A 27534-nucleotide genomic window follows, 5' to 3' on the forward strand; every position below is an offset into this window, starting at 1 on the left:
ACTGTGTACATGCATGCAAAACAAATAATATTGTAAAAAAAAAAACCCCAAAACAAGTTCCGAAGTTAAAATACCCTGTGGGGCTCTACCTACGCCCCTGTCTACCTGGTTGAAGGTATATGAGGATGTGCCATGATTGTGGGGCCCTTTTATAACTCACTGATTAAGCACACATCACATCGTAGGAACGAGACTACCAGTTCCCGCGGGAGATGCAGTGAGCCTGGAAAGCACCTGTGATCAAGATGGCATACCCTGCTATCGAAAGCTAAGAAACGTAAGTTTTAATCTCTGGATTTGCCTATCAAAAGTTGAATAATTTCACGAACAATCCTACAGATGAAACTTTTCAGGGTTCATATGGTTTTATTATCCGAGAAGGGGGGACATATTGTTTTCGGCAGTGACTTTCTGTCTGCCCCCCCCGCTCCGGTAGACATAATGAACGGTCCCTAATGACGCAGCATGTTATGATTACATAAACATGCAGGATTACTAGTGAGCTGTCGACAAAAAGTCCCCTCCAGCATGTCCTGGGCCATTGAGAACTAGCAAAATAACTATTGCTGATTGGCTACTTTATTTTGAATCAGTGAATTAAGCTACTTGACTGGCAGTTGGTGCAAGATCTGATTATATTTTATACAGGCTGGGAAGGTGCATTCCATCGAGATCCTCAGGACTTAGCAAGGACATGTGCAGTCTATCCTTCAATTCCAAATCAAAGTAATTAAAGCATTAATGTGTGATTTGCATAAAGAATAGATTCCTATTTTAATGTTACTTTTCACTAAATATCTACTGATTATATCGTCCCATTTTAATTTCGACCCAAACGAATGAGGTAAAACAAAGAAAATTGCCATTTCTTTCCAGTGCCTACAATGCGTGTATGATCTCACCGATCGTATTATTATCATGATTTGCCGGAGCTTCACGCAGCTGATGGGATGTACAAACAAGACGTAAGACGAATAGCGATATACACACTGTTTATGCGTCAAGACGGTGTTTGGAATATTTTCTGCGAGCGTGGAGCCGGAGCGCGAGTATGAAGAGGTGGTGTCCAGGGCGAAGCCCCTGCGCGGTCCAATCACGTCACACACACTTACTGACACACGATTTGTGATACCATATTGGTTTTTCTTTCGGAAAACATACAAGTTATAATGATTTATAAGATTTGTGAGGCTTGTTTTTTAATATATCAGAGCTGTGCTGTATGAATTACAATCAGGTAAAACATTTTGCAAATTTTATACCAAACATAAAAAGCAAGACTTTATTTTTCAGATTTTTTAGGCTTTTTTAGAAGAACTGTGATCTAAGACCGCATACAATCATTTAATTGTTGTGTTCTTGACTCTCGTCCACTCCCTCATCAATTTCAGAGATTGCCCGCAAGAGAGCTGTCAATCATTCAACATCAGTTTTAAACTCATGAAGGATGTTTCCTGCATCTACAGTAAGCCAAAAAATTAAGGTACCAGTTGTGTTAACCTCTGCATATCCTAAATAAAGACAAATATGTCTAAATTAAAACAAGCAGGCAATACCTGTACTCTTTAGTAGGGTATAGAATGGAGGTCCCGTTCTCGGTGTGAGTACAAGAAGTTTTGAAGGTGTTTTTTTTATAGATTTTAGGACGCTGAATAAAATGGGAGGGTCTGCACCAAAATGTGGGGAACTCTTGCTAGAGGGCGTTTTTCAAAATGGCCGCCAAAATCCCTTAAAATCACCATAAGTTGGTCAGAGAAGCACCCAGCAGCACGATTCTGATGGCTATACCCATGTTTTTAGGGTCAAGGAATCCAATAGAGTCATTTGCAGCAGCTTAGGACCTATCATTCCAAGATGGCTGCCAAAATTTCAAAATGGACGCCAGTGAAAATTAATTTGGCTATATCTCGGGTGCAGAAAGTCCTAGAAGTATGATTGTGGTGTCTATACCCATGTTTACAGGGTCTAGAAATCCATTAGAATAATCTAGAACAGCACAGGACCTTAAAATCCCAAGATGGCCGCCAAAATTGAAAAATAACCGCCACTAAAATGCAGAATTCTGCCTATATCTTATCTTATCTGTGGTTTAGACGGCCTTACCGTGGGGTTTACGATCCTTATCTGGGCTAAGATGCCCTAACCTTAGCATAACGCAGTCTAAACTCCAGATAAGGTATCTAAACCCCAGATAAGCCGCCGTAACCCCAGATTAAGGGACGTGGACCCCAGATAAAGCAGGCCAAACCCCAAATAAGGTGCCTTAACCCTAAATAAGGAACATAAACCTCAGATAAGGCATCTAAACCCTACGTAAGGTGCCTTAACTCTAGATAAAGGTCGTAAACCCCAGATAAGGCATCTAAACCCTAGATAAGAGACGTAAACCCTAGATAAGAGAGGTAAATCCCAGATAAGGCAGTCTTAACCCCAGATAAGGCGCCTTAACCCCACCGTGTCTTTATTTCTTGAGCAATTTCAAATGAGGTCTTAAATTCGAGTTAAAAGATGCAGCTATTGGCTGCTGGTTCCAATTATGATATGTTGTCTTTGTTTAGGATATACAGGGGTGAACATAACTGGTACCTTAATTCTCTGGCTTACTGTATATCAATATTCAACAAGAAAGAATTCCATAAAGCAATATATTAATTGCGATATTCATGATATTGTATTAAAAGTATTAACACCTTAAAAATTACACCTTTTACAACTTAAAATATCCCCAAATCTCCTCTTCGCGATCGTGTAAAGGACCGAGGTAAAAATCTGATTTTAAAGATACTATCTCTCCTTGCCTAGAGAAATTTATAAAAGAACCTCCGTCCCTGGTCTTTCACGAATCTTTGCATGAAATCCATCGATTTGAACTCCGAGCGCAGTGGATTTCATTTCTGTTTTTTTTTTTTTTTTACTCCAAACGATATGTTATGAGAAATAAATAGAAGTCACTACAAATATGATATTTACCTGATTACCTCCGTTGTTGACCCGGGTTTTTAAAGTCCGCACATATATGCAGGGTCGTAGGTTACGTTATTTTTTTTCTGAAATCGCCAACGCTTCACATATCGCACATGCGTCAGTATTATATACGCTAGCACGTATATGACCTCTGTGGAAGAGATATTTCTGTGACTCGCTGTATTTAGTAATTTCTGGAAATCACTTTACATCCACCCTCAATAGTGATCAAAATCAAGATTTTTTGTAACAACATTTATAATGGACATTTAAATTATACGGATTTTACATGATATGACGAATATTTTAGTGCCAAAACTGGGTGACATTCGGTGATGTAATCGATAGGATTAATAGAACTGTATGAATAGAACGAAGTGACGTAATTTGAAGACGTGATGAAAATAATACTAACATTTCTACCACGGGAAATACCCCCGACAGCCAATGAACAACCTGCTTTTCTGAGCAATCCCAGCATCCTGTTCGATAGACTCGCGCGCACATACTCATGTACATCAGGTAGGCTCTACCGCATGTTACTTTCTGGGATCCCAGCGGTGTGTACGATCGTCTGGTCTGGAGTTAATGTTGACGCAGAAGCGTTTTAGAGACTACAATGGATCGAGTCATACGAAATTAAAATGAACACATGACCCGGGAACACAACACGGCATCTGTTTATTTTCTTTACATAAAATTCCTGTCACTGGTGTTCAGATTTATTTATCAGTTTAATCGTCAAAGTTTTTACTGCAGATGAAAAGGCAGAAAATGGTATTAAAGATTTTGATTGTTTTAAAATATTTTTCCCGTCTTGATTTTTTTTCTGCGATTCTGATTTTTTTTTCTGGGAACGCTGGTACCACGATACCGTGGATTTCGTAGCCCTGTGTGTGAGGTGGATTTGTACTTAGGTCTGGACGTAAAAATATATTTATTTGCAAAGGGACGAAAATTGCATGTGATGCGATCAAGCAAAATCAGTCGGAACTCGGCAATAATACATTTTCAGTTTCCTATAGGATTGTAAAAAGTATTTATAAAGCTGGATTTTGCAGAAAATCCCATTGAAATTGAACAACCAGTTCCAAAGATATGAGCAATTAAAGAGTTTTCAAAACAATAGGAAACAAAAGGAAACATGTCCTTTGTTTGGCTATATAGTCCTGGCCCTGTCCTACATACCCGTATACAATTTTTCAAGAGGAAAGTTTAAATGTTGATTCGAGTAGGGTATGCATAGGTCTTTCAAATTCTACTAGGTAGAAAAATTGAAAAACTCTGTATATGGCCGTTTTTCAAAATGGCCGCCAAAATGTACTTATGAACCAGGAATAATCATTAACTCTGAAACTATTTGACCTAGAGGGGTGATTGAGGTGTCTATCCCAACTAAATTAAGGCTGTCTAATTGAATGAAGGCGATTTCATGGTTGTCTGAGGTCTAGGACACCTGAAATCCAAGATGGCCGCCAGTAGCAACCATAATCATCATATTCGCCAGATGAAATGACAATAATTCGGAATCTGCTTGGCCTACAAGGGTCATTAAGGTGTCTACCCCAGCTAAATCAAGGCTTTCTGATTGAATAAAGGGGTTTCATGGTTGTCCGAGGTCTAGGACACCTGAAATCCAAGATGGCCGCCCATAGCAACCCGATAACCATCATATTAGCCAGATGAAATGACAATAATTCGGAATCTGCTTGACCTGCAAGGGCCATTGAGGTCTCTATCCCTATGAAATCAAGACTGTCTAATTGAATGAAGAGGGTGTCATGGTTGTCTGATGTCTAGGACACCCACAATCTAAGATGGCTGCCCATAGCAACCATAAATATTCACATTAACCTCGTGAGATGACAATATCGCAATAATTATTTAATCCAATAGAGCAGTTAAGGTGTGTAACTTCGCTAAATCAAGGCTGTTTGATTAAATGATGTGATATCATGGTTGTCTGAAGTCGAAATCACACCAAATCCAGATGGCAGCCATAGCAACCACTATTAACCTAGTAAAATGTTATCAATTAGAACCTCTGTAACATAGATACATTTTTTCACTCAAAAATGGGTTAGAGTGTAATTAAAACAGCATTATAAACATTAAAAATTCAAAATAATCAATGAAAAATGGCTTTGAGGGTTATAGCAGAAACATGTCTCCCCAAATTATGTTGCTTATATGTTTTAAATCCAAAATGGCGCCGATTATGAGGTCCAAAATGTCCAAAATGTTTCTGCTGTAACCCTCAAAGCCATTTATCATCGATAAGTTTGAATATTTAATGTGTTAAATGCTGTTTTAATGCCACTCTAGCCCATTTTTTGAGAGAAAAAATGTATTTTGGAGGCCATTTTGGACCTCATAATCCGCGCCATTTTGGATTTCAAACATATTAGCTACATAATTTTCTGCTATAACCGTCAAAGCCATTTTTCATTGATTATTTTGAATATTTAATGTTTATAATGCTGTTTTAATGCCACTCTAACCCATTTTTAAGTGAAAAAATCATTTTGGCGGCCATTTTGGACCTCATAATCGGCACCATTTTGGATTTGAAACATGTTAACAACACAATTTGGGGAGAAATGTTTCTGTCGTAACCCTCAAAGCCATTTACCATGGATAAGTTTGAAAATGAATGTGTTCAATGCTACAGTTGGACTGGAAGACACTAAATTTACATACCATGACACCACTAACAGAAATGGAAAGTACCTTGTGGAACTAGCAACAGAGAAGAATCTCATCATTGCAAACACACAGTTTCGCAAGAAAGCTGGAAAATTATGGACATTTACAAGCCCAGGAGGGAATAAATACCAACTAGACTACATACTCATACGAAGAAAATGGAGGAACAGTCTGCAGAACGCTGAGGCATACAACACCTTTGCTAGTGTGGGCTCCGATCACAGAATAGTGTCGGCAAGAATAAGACTAAGCCTCAGAAAGAGCAAGACTTTACCAAGGAAGAGCCAGTTCGATTGGAAATCCCTGAGCACTGATAGAAATATCCAAAAGAGGTATACCATAGAAGTGCACAACAGGTTTGAAATCCTTGAAGACATGGAGGAAACAGCTACAGATAAGTACAGCCGACATATCGCTGCCAACAAAGAAGCAGCTGAGAAGATCATCCCTGCAAAGAAGCGATCTCGAAGGGCAAACTTGTCTTGTGATCCAAGAGTCATTAAGGCAAGAGACCAGATCAGGGAGACGTATGAGGTGTATCAACTGGACACTACTGATTGTAACAGAGAGGAGTACAAGAAGGCGAAGAAAAACCTTGATGATGCATACAACAAAGTTATCGAGGTAGATCTAAGTGGCAAGTTGCGAGAGGTTGAAAGAGCGCATGTCAACTCCAAACATGGTGAAAGTTGGAAACTGATCAACGACATCACTGGTAGAAAGGCATGCAGTACAGGTCAGTTGAAGGGAAATACACAAAGTGAAAGGGTCACCAATTGGTACAACCACTTCAAAGGCCTTCTTGGAAGCCCTCCTGACATTGATGATGAGGAAGAAGAAATTACACCAATTTTAGACGAGCTTGATATTAAAGTGGGGCCATTTGACAAAGAAGAATATGAAGATGCTAAGGCATCTTTGGTTGAGGGAAAGAGCTGTGGAGAGGACAACATACCTCCAGAAGTGCTGAAGAGATGCAACCTAGATGACATTGTGTTAGGGTTCTGCAATGACGCACTTATCAAAGGGAAGAAACCGGATCAATGGTCCATACTTAATATTGTTCCTATCCCCAAAACAGGAGATCTCAGTTCAGGAAACAACTATCGCGGTATCAGTCTAAGCTCCATCGTATCCAAAACCTACAACAGAATGATACTTAATAGGATTAGACCTGAAATTGACAAGCATCTGAGAACAAATCAGAATGGATTTAGAGTTGGTAGAACGACTGTTGGACATATCCTTGAACTACGTAGGCTGATTGAAGAGGTAAAGGCACATAACCTGCCAGCGATAATAACATTCATCGACTTTAAGAAAGCTTTCGACACCATCCATAGAGGCAAGATGTTGAAGATACTCCATGCCTACGGTATTCCGGAACTCATTGTTAAAGCTATTGGCAAAATGTACCAAAACATAAAAGCGAAAGTAATATCACCAGATGGCGAGACAGATTTGTTTGAAATCTTAGCAGGAGTACTTCAGGGGGATACCCTCGCCCCATACCTGTTTGTGATCGTCCTCGACTTTGCACTGAGAATAGCTATTGAAGGAAACGAAGAGGAGCTAGGATTCCATCTGGAAAAGAGGCGAAGTAGGAGAGTTGGTCCAGTCGTGGTGACAGACTTTGATTTTGCTGACGACATTGCACTGTTGTCTGAGGAAATACACCAAGCACAAGAACTGCTTCATAGAGTTGAGACTTCAGCTGCTAAAGTGGGCCTGAAGATGAATGGAAGTAAAACAAAGTATATGTCCTACAATAACAGGAGAGAAAGCATCACAACAAATGAGGGTGTAGAACTAGAGGAGGTAGATGACTTCAAATACCTAGGCGCTTGGATGAAAAGTACAGAAAGGGATGTAAAGTTACGGAAAGCAGCAGCATGGAGGGCGTGCAGTAATCTGGAGGTCAACTCTTACCAGGAGTTTCAAACTTCGAATTTTTGCTGCAACAGTGGAGTCGGTGCTGCTTTATGGATGCGAAGCATGGACCATCACCCCTAAACTTGCAAAGGGTCTGGATGGCTGTTACACCCGTATGCTGAGAACTGTACTGAATGTGCATTGGAAGGAACATATGTCAAATGCAGACCTATATGGAGATCTTCCCAAATTAAGCCACAAGATCAGGGAAAGAAGAACCCGGTTTGCTGGCCACTGTTCCAGAAGTGATGAGCCCGCATCAAAAATGGTTCATTGGACACCCAAGCATGGGAGGCGGAAACCTGGAAGACCTGTTCTGACCTACATTGACATTCTGAAAAATGACACTGGACTGGAGGCAGCAGACTTCAAGACAGCAATGGAGGACAGGAAGTTGTGGAAAGCCATCACAGTTCGAGGACACCACTCGAATTAAGCAAGTAAGCAAGTAAGCATGTTACAGAGGCTCTAATTGCTGACATTTTACTTGGTTAATAGTGGTTGCTATGGCTGCCATCTGGATTTGGTGTGACTTCGACTTCAGATAACCATGATATCACATCATTTAATCAAACAGCCTTGATTTAGCGAAGTTACACACCTTAACTGCTCTTCTGGATTAAATAATTATTGCGATATTGTCATCTCACCAGGTTAATGTGTATATTTATATGGTTGCTATGGGCGGCCATCTTAGATTGTGGGTGTCCTAGACATCAGACAACCATGACATCCTCTTCATTCAATTAGACAGTCTTGATTTCATAGTGATAGATACCTCAATGGCCCTTGCAGGTCAAGCAGATTCCGAATTATTGTCATTTCATCTGGCTAATATGGGCGCACACCACCAATACAGCGTCCCATTGAAACACACGTGAAAACACACCTTTTCCGTGCGCGATTTTAGGCCTTTTCGGCAACAAATTGACTATAAAGTACTACCAATCGATTGCAAATCGATGAAAATTTAATATATGTTTCAATGTACGGGTAGTCTTGTGATTAATTTTCGAGATATGGGCGCTTAAACAGCACCATGACCATTTTCGACCCCTTCTATACCCTGAAAACCCGTTTCTGGCCATTTTTCAATCCGCGGGCCTACTTTATTCAAAAATTGTGTTTTGCACCTTTTGGGGCGATCCAAGTTCATGTATAGGTCTCAATGTTTTATTTAAGCTATAACATGCTTCTCCTTTTCCTTACAAGTCCACAGAAAGACCCAAAGTACCTCTAAAAAGATTTCGATTTTACCGGAACTCATCCACATTACAGTGATTTGGTGGTGTGCGCCCTTATAAAAGACATAGTTTCAAAATCGGTTCTTTTTTTCATACATTTTGAAACTTTCTTAACTTTTGAGTTGAATCCTCAAGTTTTATTACTCTAGGACATATAGATTTCGAAAAAATGACCTTTGTAGTCATGCGTCCAATACAGAAAATATACAGTTTTTGTGATTTTGACCATTCTAGCAGGGATGACCATTTTCTTCAAAAACGTCACTCGCATCAGCGTCTTTTGAGTGGTATATTTGCATTTTTATTTCTTTAAACGTAATAAAAGTAAGTTTATACATTTTCTACACATTCGTATTTTGATATTAAATTTCATTTTGCCCCCACCCCCGAAAACAACTGACATTTGATAGTTTTAAAGACACGTGCTCAAATTTAAACATGATATTAAATTAATCAAAACTCACTAAAAACCGAATTTGTTAACTTTTTAGCTCTTTTTCATCACTTTCATGAACTTTAACAATCCTAATTAAGAAAATTAAATCATACTTTCACTTTAATTAAACCATTGCTGTGACGTCAGTCTATTCAATAAACTGTAGATTATTTTCTACGAATCAACACTTTTCTGCACGAATCTACAGTTAAGTGTGGATTCGTACAGAGAAGTGTGGATTCGTACAAAACATGTACTCTACAGTTTATTGAATAGAATTATGACTGTTTCTAAATTAGGACTAAATGATAGAAATCAGAACATTATCATGAACAAATAAAAAAAAAGGACGACATTTGAAAATTATGAAACCATTTTACACAGTAAAAAATATAATGAATACAATATTTGATATGTATAAAGCGCTGAACGTTTTTCCAAAATTATATAATACAGAGCTATTTGTATGTAAAATAACAAAGCAAATTTGGCATTTTGAGTGCAACTCGGCCATTGTACTTTCATTTGTGTCATAAATCTATTATTCCACCAAGATTTATAGGTAGGCCTATGTACTTTTTTCTTTTAATTACAAATATTTGATCTTTTGTCTGTTTTTTTTTTTTTCCTATTTTTTTTTGTTTTTGTTTTTTATCGTCACAAATTTTGCATTTTGTCTGCAATTCGGCCATTATACTTTTATTTGTGTCATAAATCTGTTATTCTGGTACGATTTGCTAGTATATTGTTCTTTCCTTTTTCTATTATTTTTAATAAAAAATATTTATCTTTTGTCATTTCTTTTCCTTTATGTTTTTTTTTTCTTTTTCTTTTCTTTGTATCTGCTTTATTTTTTTTTTTTATGTTTTTTTTATTTGGGAAATATTGCTGCATAGTATATGCCTACATTTTGAATTAATACATTTTGAATTAATGCATTTAGACCTTTGTATTTGTTTATTTCATTGTTTGTTTTTGAGCATGTTTGATTATGATAAAATTCACAGTTGGTCTATTTTCAGTTTAATTTGTATTTGTTTTTCGTACAAGCTGTATTTTTTCATCAGATGGTATTTTGGCATGCTTGAATATTTACTTGGATCCTTCAGTAGGCCTAGTTCGATAATTAAATGTTATAATGTTACCGTTCTGGGTACGTAGGCCTACATTGATCGGATTTCAAGTTCAGGGATATAGGTAAAATAGTTCATAGGGTCAACAAAATAAAACGAAGTCTTCCTTTACACTGTTTACAAATTTGAAAAGGACTTACCTGTGTTCGGCTAAAATTAGAATCCTATTTTAGATCCTTTTTCGAAACACAATTAACAATATATCCTCTGAATGATTCCATCGCAAAATTATCCAAATTATCGTGATTTACGGGATGCATTTCAATGGTTGTTCCTAAACCAAACTCTCGATTCACTCGATTCACGGAGTAGAGCATCATCATTATACTGATATCCTCATTTCTTCTGAATATGTTTGATCCACTATTATATAATTTCCGTATGGCAAATATAATAATTCATTATAAAGATAGGACATCCATCATCTCTAATAAAATCGTGTGTATAGCACACATAATGCAAAACAGGTTTAGCTTCCTTTAGGTGCAACACTGCAATGCCAATGATCTGCTATGACCAGAGATGAACCCGTGACCATTTTGGCAATTGTTATGCAAATAGAGACCTATTACACGCATCTAATGCAGTACTACATACATTAGAAGTGGGTATAAACAGCTATTGATTGTCTAATCACTTTGAGAGGTTTTACGAATCCACGTTTATTCAATTTGTGTAACAAACATTTTAAATCAATCCTAACATTTGTAGATTGGTGTTTGTAAGAATCCACAGTTATAGAGAGTAATAATAGGCCTATTGTTAGTATAAAGCAATGGTTTAAGTCAGAGAATACACTCGAAACTGTTGATTCTTGATATTAATCCACTCGGCTCCGCCTCGTGGATTATTATTCAAGAATCAACAGTTTCTCGTGTATTCTCCTTAACAGAGCTTTAAAATCATTAAGTGATTTCTTAAGAATTAATTCAGACCATAAAATCGGAATTTTACACATATCTATCCTGTTTTTGACCTGATTTCTATGACATGCCTAATTCCGGCCAATGTGCCTTATAAGGGCGCACACCACCAATACAGCGTCCCATTGAAACACACGTGAAAACACGCCTTTTCCGTGCGCGATTTTAGGCCTTTTCGGCAACAAATTGACTATAAAAGTACTACCAATCGATTGCAAATCGATGAAAATTTAATATATGTTTCAATGTACGGGTAGTCTTGTGATTAATTTTCGAGATATGGGCGCTTAAACAGCACCATGACCATTTTCGACCCCTTCTATACCCTGAAAACCCGTTTCTGGCCATTTTTCAATCCGCGGGCCTACTTTATTCAAAAATTGTGTTTTGCACCTTTTGGGCGATCCAAGTTCATGTATAGGTCTAAATGTTTTATTTAAGCTATAACATGCTTCTCCTTTTCCTTACAAGTCCACAGAAAGACCCAAAGTACCTCTAAAAAGATTTCGATTTTACCGGAACTCATCCACATTACATCGCTCGCGGAGTGATTTGGTGGTGTGCGCCCATATGATGATTATCGAGTTGCTCTGGGCGGCCATCTTGGATTTCAGGTGTCCTAACCATGAAACCCCCGTTATTCAATCAGAAAGCCTTGATTTAGTGGGGATAGACACCTTAATGACCCTTGTAGGTCATGCAGATTCCGAATTATTGTCATTTCATCTGGCGAATATGATGATTATGGTTGCTACTGGCGGCCATCTTGGATTTCAGGTGTCCTAGACCTCAGACAACCATGAAACCCCCTTCATTCAATTAGACAGCCTTAATTTAGTTGGGATAGACACCTCAATCACCCATCTAGGTCAAATAGTTTCAGAGTTATTGTCATTATACCTGGTTCATAATTACATTTTGGCGGCCATTTTAAAAAACGGCCATATACAGAGTTTTTCAATTTTTCTACCTAGTAGAATTTGAAAGACCTATGCATACCCTACTCGAATCAACATTTAAACTTTCCTCTTGAAAAATTGTATACGGGTCTGTAGGACAGGGCCAGGACTAATATCTCAAAATCAGTATTTCCGAGTTCCGACTGATTTGGCTTGATCGCATCACATTGCAACGGGTTATGACGTTGTTGGCTACGCGCCACCAGTATCAACTTGAAGAGATAAGAGTGTCCTTTACTAAGAGGGTCAGTACAGAATTAGTGAAAAGCGGCCCGTGAAAGCGCAAAGTAAAAAGTAAAACGAAATAAAAGACATGTCCATATCCCAATTGCTATTTGCAATTAACAGTGCCGTGTGCAAAGAGGGGCATGGCAGTAACTTGTGAAAGAAACACCCTTAGTATGGGGAATCAAGAAAGCTTGCGCCTGTTCTAATTACTTTTTAACCGTTTCCCACACTTTGGTCCTTAACATAATATTGTACGCCTGCATCACTGCTAAGTTACTGCTGTAGAGCTGTGTGCGAATTTGATCATCCAAAGTTGTTCATATTCAGTGTGGGAGGAGTCGTTACCCCTCAACTGTCTTAAATACTTGTACACGCAAGGACATGCAATTGAGTTTATATGCAGAATTGTTTTATATGACATATCGGCGGCCGTATCACATTCTGACGTATTTGCAAAATACGCATTTCGAGAAATTCGAACTTGAAAATCTAGCGATTTTCATTTGCTGCATCTTGATTACAATATTATTATCGATTAAAACCAGGCTAACAGTAAAGCAAATATACCATATTTTCAATATAATTCACTTATCACTATCAGAGCATAACTTATTTTGCAAAAAATCAATATTAGATAAAATACGTCACTATGTGAAAAGGACTAATGTCAATTTCGCCGTTCAAATGACAAATACGTCGCGCAAATACGTCAGTATGATGTGAAACAGTTGCGCAAATACGTCAGTAGGGCCTATGTGAAAAGGTCAAAACAGCATTTTTGCCGTAGTGCAAATATGTCAGTATGTGAAACGGCAAATTCTTCAAATTACAGATACGATATACTGGCTTGCGCAGTACAGGTGATCGGCAAATACATTGTGGACCAAAAACAACTTTACCCAATTTCAGAGGGTGGTTGCTCGAATTATAGAAGAGCTATTCATGATAATGTTATAATTTATTCTAAATGTATATCTTTCTAAGAGTATGTGATGAAGAAATGAAAGCAACAGAAGCTAAATTAACAAAATGGTGCTAGTTCTACGTCCGAGGATCAAATATCACTTTGTCCACACGTAATTCAATGGGATTTGTCCGATTGCTAAGAGCACAGATCTGTGCTAAGAGTAAGGCATACATACGCGTTAGGCATACATATAATATTAGTAAACACGTTTGGCTTGTCTTTGAAAAGTGATGATTATTTTATATGCATGAAAGAAATACAATCGATTTTAATCCCCATTTACTTGTCATGTACTCGAACTTCACTCCTGTCTTTGACCAACAATTAGCATAAACATTACACAGCTACAAAGGTTTCAGTTGGCGCAAGTTTTGAATTTTAAATAGGTCGTCGTGCATTTTGAGACTGCGTGACTTATTTCTAAATAGGTTTGCAAGGTGTCAAGATAAGCAATTCACAACACAAGAGAGAACTTTTATTGCAGAGGTATACTTAAGAACAGCAAGCTTTTTGGAAATGCAGCGTCAATTTTGGATTCGTTTCCCGAACGTAAGAGTCCCGCCAAAACCTACCATAACTCTCAACTTTCGCAACCTCGGAGGTGCGATGAATAGATGCAAAGTGGACGTCCAAGAACTGACCGTTTAGCTGCAAATATTGCAGCTGTTCAAAGGGAACTTGCAGCTATCCCCAGAGTCAGTTGTCGTCGACGCAACAATTTGCCGGCTGAACATACCACGAACGCAAAAAAGTGCAAACTTTCTTGTAGATAACATTTGATAAAAAAATTACAAAAAATGAGGTCTGAGGTTACATTATTTCGTTTGCGCATATTTAAAGAGAATTGTTTTTTATATCTTTGCAGCATGAAAGCTGCATATCATGACGAAATATCGTAGCTTGAAATTTAAATTGTTTATGTTTGATTTATTGTGTTGTGTTATTTGGTTGTGTTATATAAAATTGCTGAACAAATTTGTGCGTATACTGAGTGGTGCTCATTCTCTTTCGAACTCGGTATTGCAAATGATGCGACGCGACAGCTAGTAGGCCTTCGCGTGGACAAAGTTAATTTTGACCCTTTGATTTAAAACTAGCGTCACGTATTTAATTTAATACATTTTTGGATAGTTTTTTTCACCAAATACTCTTAAGATGATGTTCTTTACGAATATGTGAAAACAATTTGAAGCAGACATTTCAATTTTGAGATATGAACCTTTTTAATTGGGTAAAGTTGTTTTTGACCCACACTGTACGTCGTTATGTGATGCAGACATTTCAAGGTTTTTTACTTTGAGGCATGGTTTTTAGTGAATATACAGAGTAGAACATAACAAACTAATATACCAATTTTCTCAAAAATATTAAAAATGTCGAATACGTCAGTATGTGATACGGCCGACGATATTACAATAATTTTGTAATGATGTGAATGCTCATATGTTATTTAAAGAAATACAAGCCGTGTTAATGATCTTATTATTGTACGATGGAAGATAGTACAATACTTTGTTACTAAAAAATCGAAAAACTTATTGTTGGATTTGACAACTAATTACGTAACAGCTAAATGTTTAAACGTCTCTTCAATATGCGGGTAAGTAAGGCTACTAGTCCATGTTATATACTCTTGAAGCAAATAGCATTGTAAAATCCTACCCCTAACTCAATTGGTGACAAAATTTCATATAAATAGACCTACGTGTTTGCATATACCATGATACGGCGCAAAAACCTCACTCTAAAATTAGTCAAAAACACTTAATATTGAATTAATATCAGGGTGGTCTTCGCAAAAATAAAATTAACGGGGATGTGCCACGGATTCTGAATTTCTCTCTACCTAATTTTTGCTGTTTTTGAAACCCATCATTATATAAATTTTTCACAAAAAACGTACAGAAAGCATCAACATTTGCCCAAAGTGTGTGCTTTTAAGGGCACTTTTGCCCAAATAAACGCACGCAGGCTCGTCCCACACCGCATACCTTCAACTAGGAAGAACCGTGCTACTGTTTAGAAATTGGCCTTACCTCCCGCTCTTTGTTGAATGCCATTATGCGCTTCTGTGTTCCATGTCACGTTACGGTGTGTTGGCATACATTGTATCCGTATAGGCTTAAACTATACTTATTGACCATTGCTCTGTAAATCCAACTCACTACTCGGTATATCTAGTGGGTAGATAAGGACAGAAAGGCGCGGTGTGCTTCCAACGATCTCAGCTCTATCACGTTCATCAACAGCTCTACAAGCGTTTGCACTGTGCAGAGTCACTACCACGGAGTGCCGAGAATGGGATAAGTAATAATAACGTGACGTATATCATTTTACCACAGAGAGTAAGTTTAAAATTATGCCCTCTAGTAATGTGTGAATAAATAAAATCGTGTAGCAGTGTGTTATATCGAGCAATTCCGCCCTCTCACATAATGTCTGTGATTAGTTGAAATGATAGCGTGATACTTACCTAGCATGCCTAGGTATTAAGCAACATGTAATTTTATGTCTACCTGTCAAGTCCAAAAAACCTTTATTGTTGTTACGATTTTGCAGACAAAAGAACAAATCCACACTAGCATGACTAGAGCACGTACGAGAATATGAACTTGTTTTGACATTATTTTGCTTTTCAATTTCCGTGGTGACAAGCATGACGACCATAAATCAGCTCAAATTTTCCTCTGCTTTTTCATAGACAACAAAAATAAATAAATGTAGATATTTATATAGCGCTTTATGCCGTAAACAGCCTCAAAGCGCTTTACATTTATTCCGCCGTCATTAGATTATGCCGGAACCACGTTTGCAGCCTACAAATGGCGCAGGGTTCATCAGTACAACGACTGTGACTAACCCTATCAGCTTCCCATTGCACCTGGGTGGGGTGAGGCAAGCGAGGTAAAGCGCCTTTCCCAAGGGCGCAACACGGTGGTGGGACGGGGACTCGAACCCACGCACGTCGAGCAAGCTCTCAAATTATGAGTCCAAGGCCGTAACCACTGAGCCACCGTGCCCTCTAACAACATTAGTTCAACATTATTTTACACAGATTACTCAACTCAACGTCAGCATATTTAATTTGCAATTATCTGCATTTTGTTTTCAGCGATTAGTAAAGGCGACTTTTAAAACCAGTTGACAAAAATGGGCAGATTGTCTAAAAGCTTACTGCGACCAGCGGCAGAAGCATTGCATTTTAGGGGGAGGTTAAATCCAGCGCGTTACAAATCCAGCGCGTTAAACAGCGCTCTGCCCGCTTGCTCGCTTGTCGCTCATGTGTCGCTTGCGTGTCGCTCCCATCATTCACCTGCGCTCGAGTTTTAATCATGTTTTAAATGTTTCTCTTGTGTAGGTCTCACAACACTACTAAATATATAGTTGAAGTGATGCTTATTGGGAAAGTTCTATTCATGTAAATTAAGCGCACAATAATATATTGTCACCAAACATGATGCAGTCATGTCTACAGTAGAATTCATCTCGACCTTTGCAGGACTTAACCCCATTAAAAGCTATTAAACCAAGATAACACTCATTGAAACAGCTCAACTGATTAAATCGGATCTTCTCTGGCTGTGCACATGTGACTGTTTTCATGTGCGATATCGCAATAAAGTTTGTATTATAGCTTCAGTTGGGTAACCGATTATAAAGGAAACGAAAGGAAACAATGGTATGTGTACTTTTGTTCACGAAATGAGACAATGGCGTGCTTTTTGTAAACCAGCATTCTTGAAAATGAGCAACATAATGATTGTTGACTTAACACGGTTTGGAAATAATTTCTTCATATTTTTGGTGTTATCTGTCGTTTACATATCCTTTCTAAAACACAAAAGTACGACCCTCTCCAAACACCTGAATTAGCTAAAAATTTAGGACATGTTACAAAACTATATTGTCTAGAATTTTAGAAGAGTACTTTTAATATTGGCGGGTTATTTTTCACACAGCGACGTTAACTAGGCAATGTACTATTACCTATAACATTAACTAAAACACCAAAGTACGAATATTTCCAAACATCTAAATTAGCTAAAATTTAGGACATGTTAAAAACTATATTTTCTAGAACTTAAGAAGAGTACTTTTAATATTGGCCGGTTATTTTTCACACAGCGACGTTAACTAGTCATAACCCCATACTTTTAACGTAGGGCTATTTGTAGAGGTCACGCGTCAATGGGAAAGAGCACTGTGTATTGTGTATAGGAAAACGGACAGTAACTGCAGTATGATGTATATTGTCAGCAACTAGAAATTTATGTCTGTTCCTTGATTGAAACAAAACCAAAAATCGCAGTGTCTACACGGGGTAATCGTTAAGAACCTTATATAAAGGTTTGCTTGTTATTTTACATCTACATGGTCACGCTAATTGGACTAAACCATAAGAAACGAACTTCGAATCGTGCGTGCTGTTGTATTTACAGTGTTCCCTCCTTTCGATAATGCTGATGCTATATAAAAGCAGTGGATTCATTTCACTGTGCACAAATTGTTAAACGTGCAAAAGACGTGTAATGTTCATAGGCGTATAATTTTCATAGACATTACACGTTGGCAAGAAGTCATACGTCATATACCCTGTCTGTGTATCCAGATTTTAACCAAGTAATATAGAGTCTACCCAGGGTAAGGTTAGGGTAAGGTTACCCTGGGTAACCTTACCCTGGGTAGACAATCGGATGGGTATTTCCATTCGTGCATATATATATATATATGTACTTTACAAGTGACTAACTTAGGAATTTAGAGTGCTCAAACCCATTACAGGTGAGCTATAGAAACAAATTCCTCTAAATGTATGTGGTGGATGACAGGATGAGGGAAGTAGGTAGGTGTGTTTGTCCGGTGGGTTTACTGTTGAGTGTAGTTTCAATACAACCATTTTTGAGTGAGAAATTTCAAAAGTAAATTTAATGGTAGGATGAAATCCATTAAGGAATGTCTTGAAGTTCTCTAAAGAATCATAGTCCTTGACCCAAAGAAATTGGATGTCGTCAATGTACCTCTTCTATGATCCTTCTAGAGGCTTGACAACGGCAGAGTTCAGAATCGAGGATTCAAGGACCCCCATGGAGAGGTTGGCCGTGGAGGGCGCAGCACATATGCCCATCCTTAGGTTGTTGCATTACGCAACAACCCTGACATCGTTATCAAACCAGCGGACAAGGGCTCTGCTGTAGTCGTTCTTGATAGATCATCTTACATCGAAGAAGGGTTACGCCAACTCAATGATTCCAATGCTTACAAGCAGATCAGATCGGATCCAACTTTGAAGAACACCAAAACTGTCCAAAATTCACTTTCCAAACTCTCCATCGATGATCAAACCTTGATCACCATTACTCCTGACTCTAGAAATGTCAGCTGTCCACAATTCTACATGCTCCCCAAAATCAATAAAAAAGAGAACCCTGGTCGTTCCATCGTGAGCGGATGTTCTTGCCCTACTAAACAGATATCTCGCTTTGTGGACTTTCACCTCCGTCTTCTGGTTGAATCTTTACCTTCATATATCCAATAGAGCACCGGTTTCATCAACCACATCGCCACCCTCAATAATAATGCCCCCTTCCCAGATAGTACTCTTCTAGTCTCCACTGACGTCACGGCTTTATACACGAATATCAACCACAAAGAGGGTTAGCGGCCTGCAAGGTTTTCATTGACAAACGCGCTCATAAATCACCAAAACCCCCCCCGCCCACTGACCACTGACCACCTCACCCGCCTTCTGGAACTTGTTATGACTCTTAACAGCTTTGAGTTCGATGGTAAATTCTATAATCAAATTCTTATATATGCTCGTCTTAGGTGCCAAACATATTTTGTTCAAAATGGTATAAAACGACATTTCGTATTAGGGCCTATTTTAGGGGGTCCAATATTTCCCAGGAAGGGGCATGGCATACCAAATTGGTTACAGTGAACACTTATCCAAACTTATTACATTTTATTTATTTATTTAATCTTTCTTTATTCTGGATAGCTCTTTCAATACATATGTACTGGTCTCCCAAGAGGTCCAGATAACTGTTACAAACAAAATGTTAACAAAATAAGTATACTAAATTACAAATAATACATATAACATATTGAAAAACAATCATGCGATTATGAATCTTACTTAAACAATAGCATTTTTAAACATGTGTAGACTCAAAGAGTCATAATCTAAACGCACACCAACTGGAAGGTTATTCCACAACTTAGTTCCTCTATAGTGAAAGGTACGTTTACCCAGAGTGTTCTTCAAAAGTGGAACAACTAAAGTTTTTGAAGATTGACAACGGGTACCTTTTGTATGCATACATTCAGTAAAAATAAATTGAGAACTCAAATAAGATTGTGCTGAACCTTGAAGGCACTTAAACACTACAACAAGAAGCTGATTTTTCTACCTTTCATCCAGTTTTGTCCAATTTAATGATTTCATTAAGTCATTTATTGGAGTTCTTATGTCAGCAGCCAACAAAATTCTAGCTAATCTATTATGCAGTATCTGAAGAGAATTGGATAAATGAGCACTACAATTTGACCAAACAGTACTGCAATAATCAAAGTGTGGCATTACAAGTGCATTGGCGAGCATGTTAAGTGTTCTTGGAGGAAGATAATATTTAACTCTGCGAATAATACCAATGCGTTTGGAAATATTGGATGATATACGATTAACATGACTGTCCCAACTTAGTTGTGGATCAAACACTACACCTAAATACTTAAATGAATCTACTCTATCCACAACATTATTTGCATATGAAAGTGAAATATTATCAAAGTTACCAAGTAAATACCTAGTACCAAATACCATAAGCTTAGTTTTTTTGATATTAAGTGTGAGCTTATTTTCATGAAACCATCTAGCAATACTGTCCATATTTCTATCAGTTTCATTCTGTAGTACACTCGGGTCAGATGAACTACATAGCAGGGTAGTGTCATCTGCATACATAATACATTTAGAAGAAGTGCTATCAGGCAAAGAGTTTACATAAATGATAAATAATAATGGTCCCAGTATGGATCCTTGTGGAATGCCAATATTAATTTGTTTAAAGTCAGACAGAGATGAATTTATGTTAACGGTTTGAGATCTGTTCTTTAAGTATGAGACAAACCAATTTAAGGCATAATCTTTGATACCATAGTTATACAATTTACTAATAAGAATTTCATGATTTACAGTATCAAATGCCTTTTTCAGGTCCAGAAAAATAGCGGCAGTTGCTTTCCCATTATTCATATTTTGAAGAATATGATCAGATACATCAAGAAGTGTGGAATTAGTTGAATGGTTACATCGAAATCCTGATTGAGCTGGATTCAAAATATTACACATAGTTAAATATTGGTACAATTGATCATAAACAGCACGCTCAATTATTTTTGAAATAATAGGTAACACAGATATGGGCCTATAGTTGCTTACATCAGATTTACAACCTTCTTTATAAATAGGAGTTACTTTGGCCTGTTTCCAGTCTGAAGGGAATGTAGCTGTGAGTAAAGACAAGTTGCATATATAAGCAAGAGAGTGACATATAACTGGAGCAGCAAGTTTAAGTAATTTTGCATCAAAATTATCAAGCCCAGAAGACTTATTGTTAGAGAAACTGCAAATCTGATCAAACACATAATCACCTGTGATTATATCGAATTGAAAACTATCATGCTGAATTACATTACTATCAGAACTATAATTATTACCAGATGGTTCTGCATTACATGGATTTATAAAATCAATATTACTACAAACATGAGTGCAAGTATTAACCAGATCCTTTTCATCATCATTACAAGTACATCCATTAATAACATCATCAAATTTCTGTGCTAGATCATTGCCAACAGAAGTAAAATAATTATTAAATTCATTTGCAGTTTCTTTGTCACTCATAGTTAATCCAGTATCAGATTGAACAGTTTTTATAGAAGAATGGTTCTTAGGAATTAGTTTCTTAATAGTACTCCACAATTTCTTAGAATTGTTTACATTTAGGTTTATAGCATCATTGCAATATTTCTTTTTAAGAGATTTATTTAGATTATTGACCTTATTTCTAAGATGTTTAGCCATTTTCCAGTCTTCTGGATCATTGTTTTTGTGCGCCTTTGCAAAATAGTAGTCTCTGTCTTTACTTAATTTGATATAGTCACTGTTAATCCAATCAGGAAGCAAACCTTTAATTCTCTTTTCTTTAATAGGTGCATGCTTGTTACAAACATCAATAAACATATCTTTCCAGACCTTCCATGCATTATCAACATCAGATAAATTTGTTACATTTTCCCAATTCATACATTTAACTGAATCAACAAATTCTTTATCATTGAAATTCTTGAATGAGCGAGTTTTAACAATTTTAGGCGCTGGTTTAATTTTCTTATTTTTACGAACAACATATATAAGTGAGTGATCACTGAGCCCTAAGCTGTGAACACCAGAAGAAGAAACAATATTAGAGTTAGAAACAAATATAAGATCCAAAATTGTTCTACTGACCTCAGTGATTCTAGTGTAATCATTTATTAATTGGTGTAAGTTACTATGTCTGGCAATATCATTGATTTTTCTTGAATTGGCCCTTTTACAAATATCAAGATTAAAATCACCAAGAATAATTACATCTTCATACACAGAAGTGAAGTTTTGGAACAATGAGTCTAATTTACATAAGTACTCTACCTTAGAACTAGGTGGTCTATAGACAGTACCTATACGAATAGGCTTAGTATGAGGCAAGTTCAAGTCTTGTATCCAAGTCTTACACCTAAGATTGATTCCCAGATTTGGCAGATTTGAACATGCTCCAGGAGCATATATAAGTGTTATGCATTGTTTGGTTAATTTTAATCCTTTGTTCAAATCTCTATCCAAAGAGTTTTAACATGATCAATATCAGTTATATCACCAATACATATATTTGAGTTAGAAATTTCTTTATAGACAATATCACTTTTAATATAACATAGTACACCACCCCTATCACTATGTGTCTGTCTATCAAACCTGCAAATATCATAACCATCAATGTGAATTTCATTATTATCAATTTCATTATTAAGCCAAGTTTCAGATACACACAAAATATCAAAATCGTTCTCGTGAAGGAAAATGGCTAGATGATCCGTCTTCTATCGTAGGCTCCGGATATTTATATGAGCTATTTTTAAACCTTTATCAAGGAAACATTTTAGGTCAACATAACCATCACTAAAAGGCAGTTCTGACAAAGACATTTTGAAGAAACAAGAATCACACCACCAATTTGATTTTTCAGATACATTTGCATAATTTGTACAATTTACATGAAAATCAAGTGAACAATTACTACATGAAATAAAAGATTGATTAATTCTAATATTTGAATTGCATTCTGCACAAGTTTTTTTCTTATTATTCATCTCTGTCTCCACTGAGATGATATCATACGAAAATCCTGGTTATACACATTACGAATGCAGGAAATATAATTTCTTGCAAGAAGTACTGTACCTGAATTTGATAAAATTAAATTGCCAAAATATGGTTGAAATTTGCCGACCACATCTTCCACCATTTTCCCACGGTTCTTCCCTATACTCAAGATTATGAATGCTAAGACTTGTGCCAAGTCTTACAATTTTGTGACTACAATTGTGAGAAAACATGCGAAATTGCATGTTTTTGGACCATTTTCCCTCAAATTGAAAAAAAATATTAAAATTTTACTTTTATTGCCAGTTAGGACTAGCTTAACAGGACTAGCCAAACAGGAATATATTTTTTTAATCCACAAAAAAATAGTGCTGTATTTTTCTGGAAAGAAGAGTAGTGTTGTGCATTCATGTGAATTTGGGTAAAAGGTGATTTTTACCTTGAGTCAGTAAGGCCTGTAACACCTTTTACAGATGAAATTATCAATTCTAGGGTCTTTCGGAGCTCCATTTTTGCCACACTATTAAGGGGTCTTTCAGACCTGCGAAATCCGAAAAGGGCACCTTTCCGGGGAGCACACCCGTATGGTCATTTGTGTTAAGTAAATGTTGATTAATATGTACGAAGTTTAATCGACACTATACTATAAGGCCCTACTTGTTAAGTTGTATGACAGTGGTGGGTAGGCATAAAGACCCTTGTAAATGTAACTGAATCACGCCACCAATGTGTTAATTCAGTCAGTTCGAAAATTGTTTGAGAGATTAAGCACTGGCTGCAGCAAAGTATATGCAGTATATCATTCGTGTAACAAGAACCAACGTGGCCACATTGCCTTGCTGCACTACATATTTTTGAATCAAGTCTGGTACATGATTATGTGCGGAAGTAGTAGGTGATCTTTTGACTTGGCACTGTCATCTCTCATTTCACGATATATTGTACAATAAATAGTAAACAACTTCTGTTCCGAATCTGCGAAGTATCCACGTTCCATGCATGTGTAACGAACAACAGTAGAAGAGGTAGGTGAGCTGGTCGTTTGTATTAATAGAATAGCCTATGCAGGCTTTCCTAGAAAACCCGCACCGTTATATATATTTGTTGGCAGATATATATAATATAATCACAAAGTTGAACAAAATAGACAATTTTGCTGCGCAGCAGTTTCATGTTGTTCCGCCTTTGCATTCAAATGTATAGACAGACCACTCGCTATGTTGAAGGTCACTTCGAGACTTGCTGTCTATAAGCTGTTATGACAGCGCGGAGGTGGTCACGTGCGAATTTATAAAAGCGTATTTATAAATATAACTGATGTACACTGATGAACAGAACCAGAGATAAAAGTCTTTTTTGGTAAAAGTGGGTAATGGTGAATCCAACGGACGAGGACACAAAACACATCAAGGATCAATAAATGATGCAAGAGGATACACTGAATATGAACAACAGGAAAGAAAAAAAGCATGGTACACCAACTTGATGTGGGGGAAACAAGTAAAATGCAGACTAGACAGTACGCAGGGGGACAAAAACAGCAAATGTAGGCATAAGAAGTAGGCAAAGTTCGATAGCCAAAAATTACCAGCTCCAAGGCCCACAGAAGTGCTGAACCTTCAAAAACAACTAGAATCAATGGTAATACAAAAATGCACTAGAACAAGTGATGAAAATAACCGTGCATATAAACAGACACGCTAAACCAAACATCCAGAGTAGGCACAAAAACAGGTAAAGTTCGATGCCCAAAAATTGCCCATTCCAGAGCCCACAGTGTCAGGAAAACAGTACACTGGAAGTGATGACAATCACTGTGTACATAGCAGTCAAACAACACCAAACAGACAAAAAATATCCGACGTTTCGAGCAGATAAACTGATCTTCTTCAGGGACAGACAACAAAATATTAAGCAAACAACAAGAACTACATGCTGTAGTTTAAAGACAAATTCAAGTCAAAAATTGGATTAGGCAAGTTCAAATTGAACTAAGTAGCAAACAAAGACAGCAAACTCAAAGCAAAATAAGTTTTGTCTTCTCTCAGTGAGAGCGAATTCACTAAGAGAAGACACAGCTGAGAGAAGGCTCATTTTTTTTTGCAGGTTCAGCACTTCTGTGGGCCTTGGAACTGGTAATTTTTGGCTATCAAACTTTGCCTTCTTCTTATGCCTACCTAAATTGACCAAACAGTAATATGACACTTAAATATGCTCCTAGAAAACCTTCGTATCTGCGATTCAAATTTTGGTGTAAGACTTGGACACAAACTTGAACTATGCATTTAAATTTACCAAACAATAATATAACACTTCAATACGCTCCTGGAGCATGTTTGGATCTGGGAATATACTTTGGGTGCATCACTTGGATACAAGACTTCAACAATGGATTAATGATACTTAAATATGCTCCTGGAGCATGTTTATACCTGGAAATCAGTCTTGGGTGTAAGACTTGGATACAAGACTTGAACTATGGATTAAAATTTACAAAACTATTAAGTATAAGACACTTAATTATGCTCCTGGACCATGTTCATTTCCGGGAATCAACTTTGGGTGAAAGACTTGGATACAAGGCATGAACTATGGATTATAATTGACCAAACAGTATCATGACTCTAAAACATGCTCCTGCAGCATGTTCGTATCTGGGAACCAACATTGGGTGTAAGACTTGAACTATGGAACAAAATTGCCCAAACCATGTACAGGGTGTCCCAGAAAAAATTACCAGGCGAATGAATTTGGGCGTAAGTCGAGAAATAGACATCAGAATCCAAATATCTAAACATCAGTATGTAGCCCATTTTATTCTGCATCATATACGTCAATTTTACTGGAATCGTTTGACTGATTGCGAAGAAATGAGCGATTACATAACGCATGCCTCAATTTACTTCATTCCAAGTTTGAAAGAAAGATAATTCAGCACAATGCGCACTATAGTGGTTACCTGTCAATGGGCTTCATATTTTGTTCTGTGAAATTCTTTTCGTTCTTTTTAAACAATCTGTTTCTTGCAAAACATTTAATTAGGTTTTGTTCAAATTTGAAAACCTGCACGATATTGAAAAAGCTTGCATAAAAGATGATGCTCGGTACTTGTAAATATATTTTTTTCGTTGATGTTGATATAAACGTTACATAAAGAATTATCGCATAAAAGAATTCCAGCTGGCTTAAACAATTTCTCACACACATTTAAGTTTTTGGAATATTTCGTAGAAATTGTAATCCAAAGTTTAAATCTTTTAAAACTTTAACATTAATGTTGCACGGTATCAAAAATCGCATGTCACGTAAACTGTAAGCACTTGATCATTGTCATTCTTGGCTCAAATGTTCTTTGGAAAGTTAATAAACTATAACATTATTTACACAACCTAAATAAGTATAGTTGGAAAGCTCTAATTACATAAATCAAAGTTTTCTCGGACAAATTGTTATTCATCTTCAGTGGAAGCATGAATAAGATAACACCATCGGATTATAAAATTGATAATGTGAACTAAATGTAATGAGATACACAAACTTTAGGAAGCAGTGAGCGAGTATGAAAAAAGCTCCCGTTGATCAAACTTGGAATGAACTGCATTGATGCGCACATTATGTAATCGTTAATTTCTTCGCAACCAGTCAACCGAATCAAACAAATTTTTCGTACGTGATGCACATTGAAATAGGCTATGCGCTACATTTTAAATTTTCTGATTCTAATGTCTGCTTCTCGACTTACGTTCAATTTTATTCACTCGGTAATTTTTTCTGGGACACCCTGTATGACACTTCAATGTGCTGCTGGAGGCTCCTGGAGCATGTTCATATAGCTCTGCGAATCAACTTTGGGTGTAAGACTTGGACTCCAAGACTTGAACCATGGTTTAAATTGACTGGACAGTAAGATGACTCTTAAATATGCTCCTGGAGCATGTTTGTATCTGGGAATCAACTTTGGGTGCAAGACTTGGATACAAGGCTTGAACAATGGATTAAAATTAACCAAACAATGCATAACACTTATATATGCTCCTGGAGCATGTTCAAATCTGCCAAATCTGGGAATCAATCTTAGGTGTAAGACTTGGATACAAGACTTGAACTATGGATTAAAATTTACCAAACTAAGTATATTACACTTAAATATGCTCCTGAAGCATGTTCATTTCAGGGAATAAACTTTGGGTGAAGGACTTGGATACATGACTTGAACTATGCATTAAAATTGATCGAACAGTAATATGACACTTAAATATGCTCCTGGAGCATGTTCTTATCTGGGAATCAGTTTTGGGTGTAAGACTTTGATACAAGACTTGAACAATGGATTAAAATTGAACAAACACTAATATGACACCTAAATCGCTCCTGGAGCATTTTTTGGATCTGGGTATCTACTTTGGGTGTATCCCTTGGATACAAACTTCAACAATGGAATAAGGACTATTAAATATGCTCCTGGATCATGTTCATATCTGGGAATTTATCTTGGGTGTAAGACGTGGATACACGACTTGAAGTATGGATTAAAATTTACCAAACTAAGTATGTGATAATTAAATATGCTCCTGGACCATGTTCATTTCCGGGAATCAACTTTGGGTGA

General features: G+C 37.0%; 1 protein-coding gene across 1 annotated transcript; it reads left to right on the plus strand.

Annotated features, from left to right (window-relative positions):
* The first annotated feature begins 5613 nt into the window (after positions 1–5613).
* LOC140144832 (uncharacterized) lies at positions 5614–19028 on the plus strand. Its single transcript, XM_072166638.1, has 2 exons — positions 5614–7270; positions 18667–19028. The coding sequence occupies exons 1-2, from the start codon at positions 5614–5616 to the stop codon at positions 19026–19028; spliced, it is 2019 nt and encodes a 672-aa protein (XP_072022739.1).
* Positions 19029–27534: the final 8506 nt, after the last annotated feature.

Source organism: Amphiura filiformis, unplaced genomic scaffold (genome assembly GCF_039555335.1).
Source record: "Amphiura filiformis unplaced genomic scaffold, Afil_fr2py scaffold_85, whole genome shotgun sequence".
In the NCBI taxonomy this organism is placed as follows: domain Eukaryota; kingdom Metazoa; phylum Echinodermata; class Ophiuroidea; order Amphilepidida; family Amphiuridae; genus Amphiura; species Amphiura filiformis.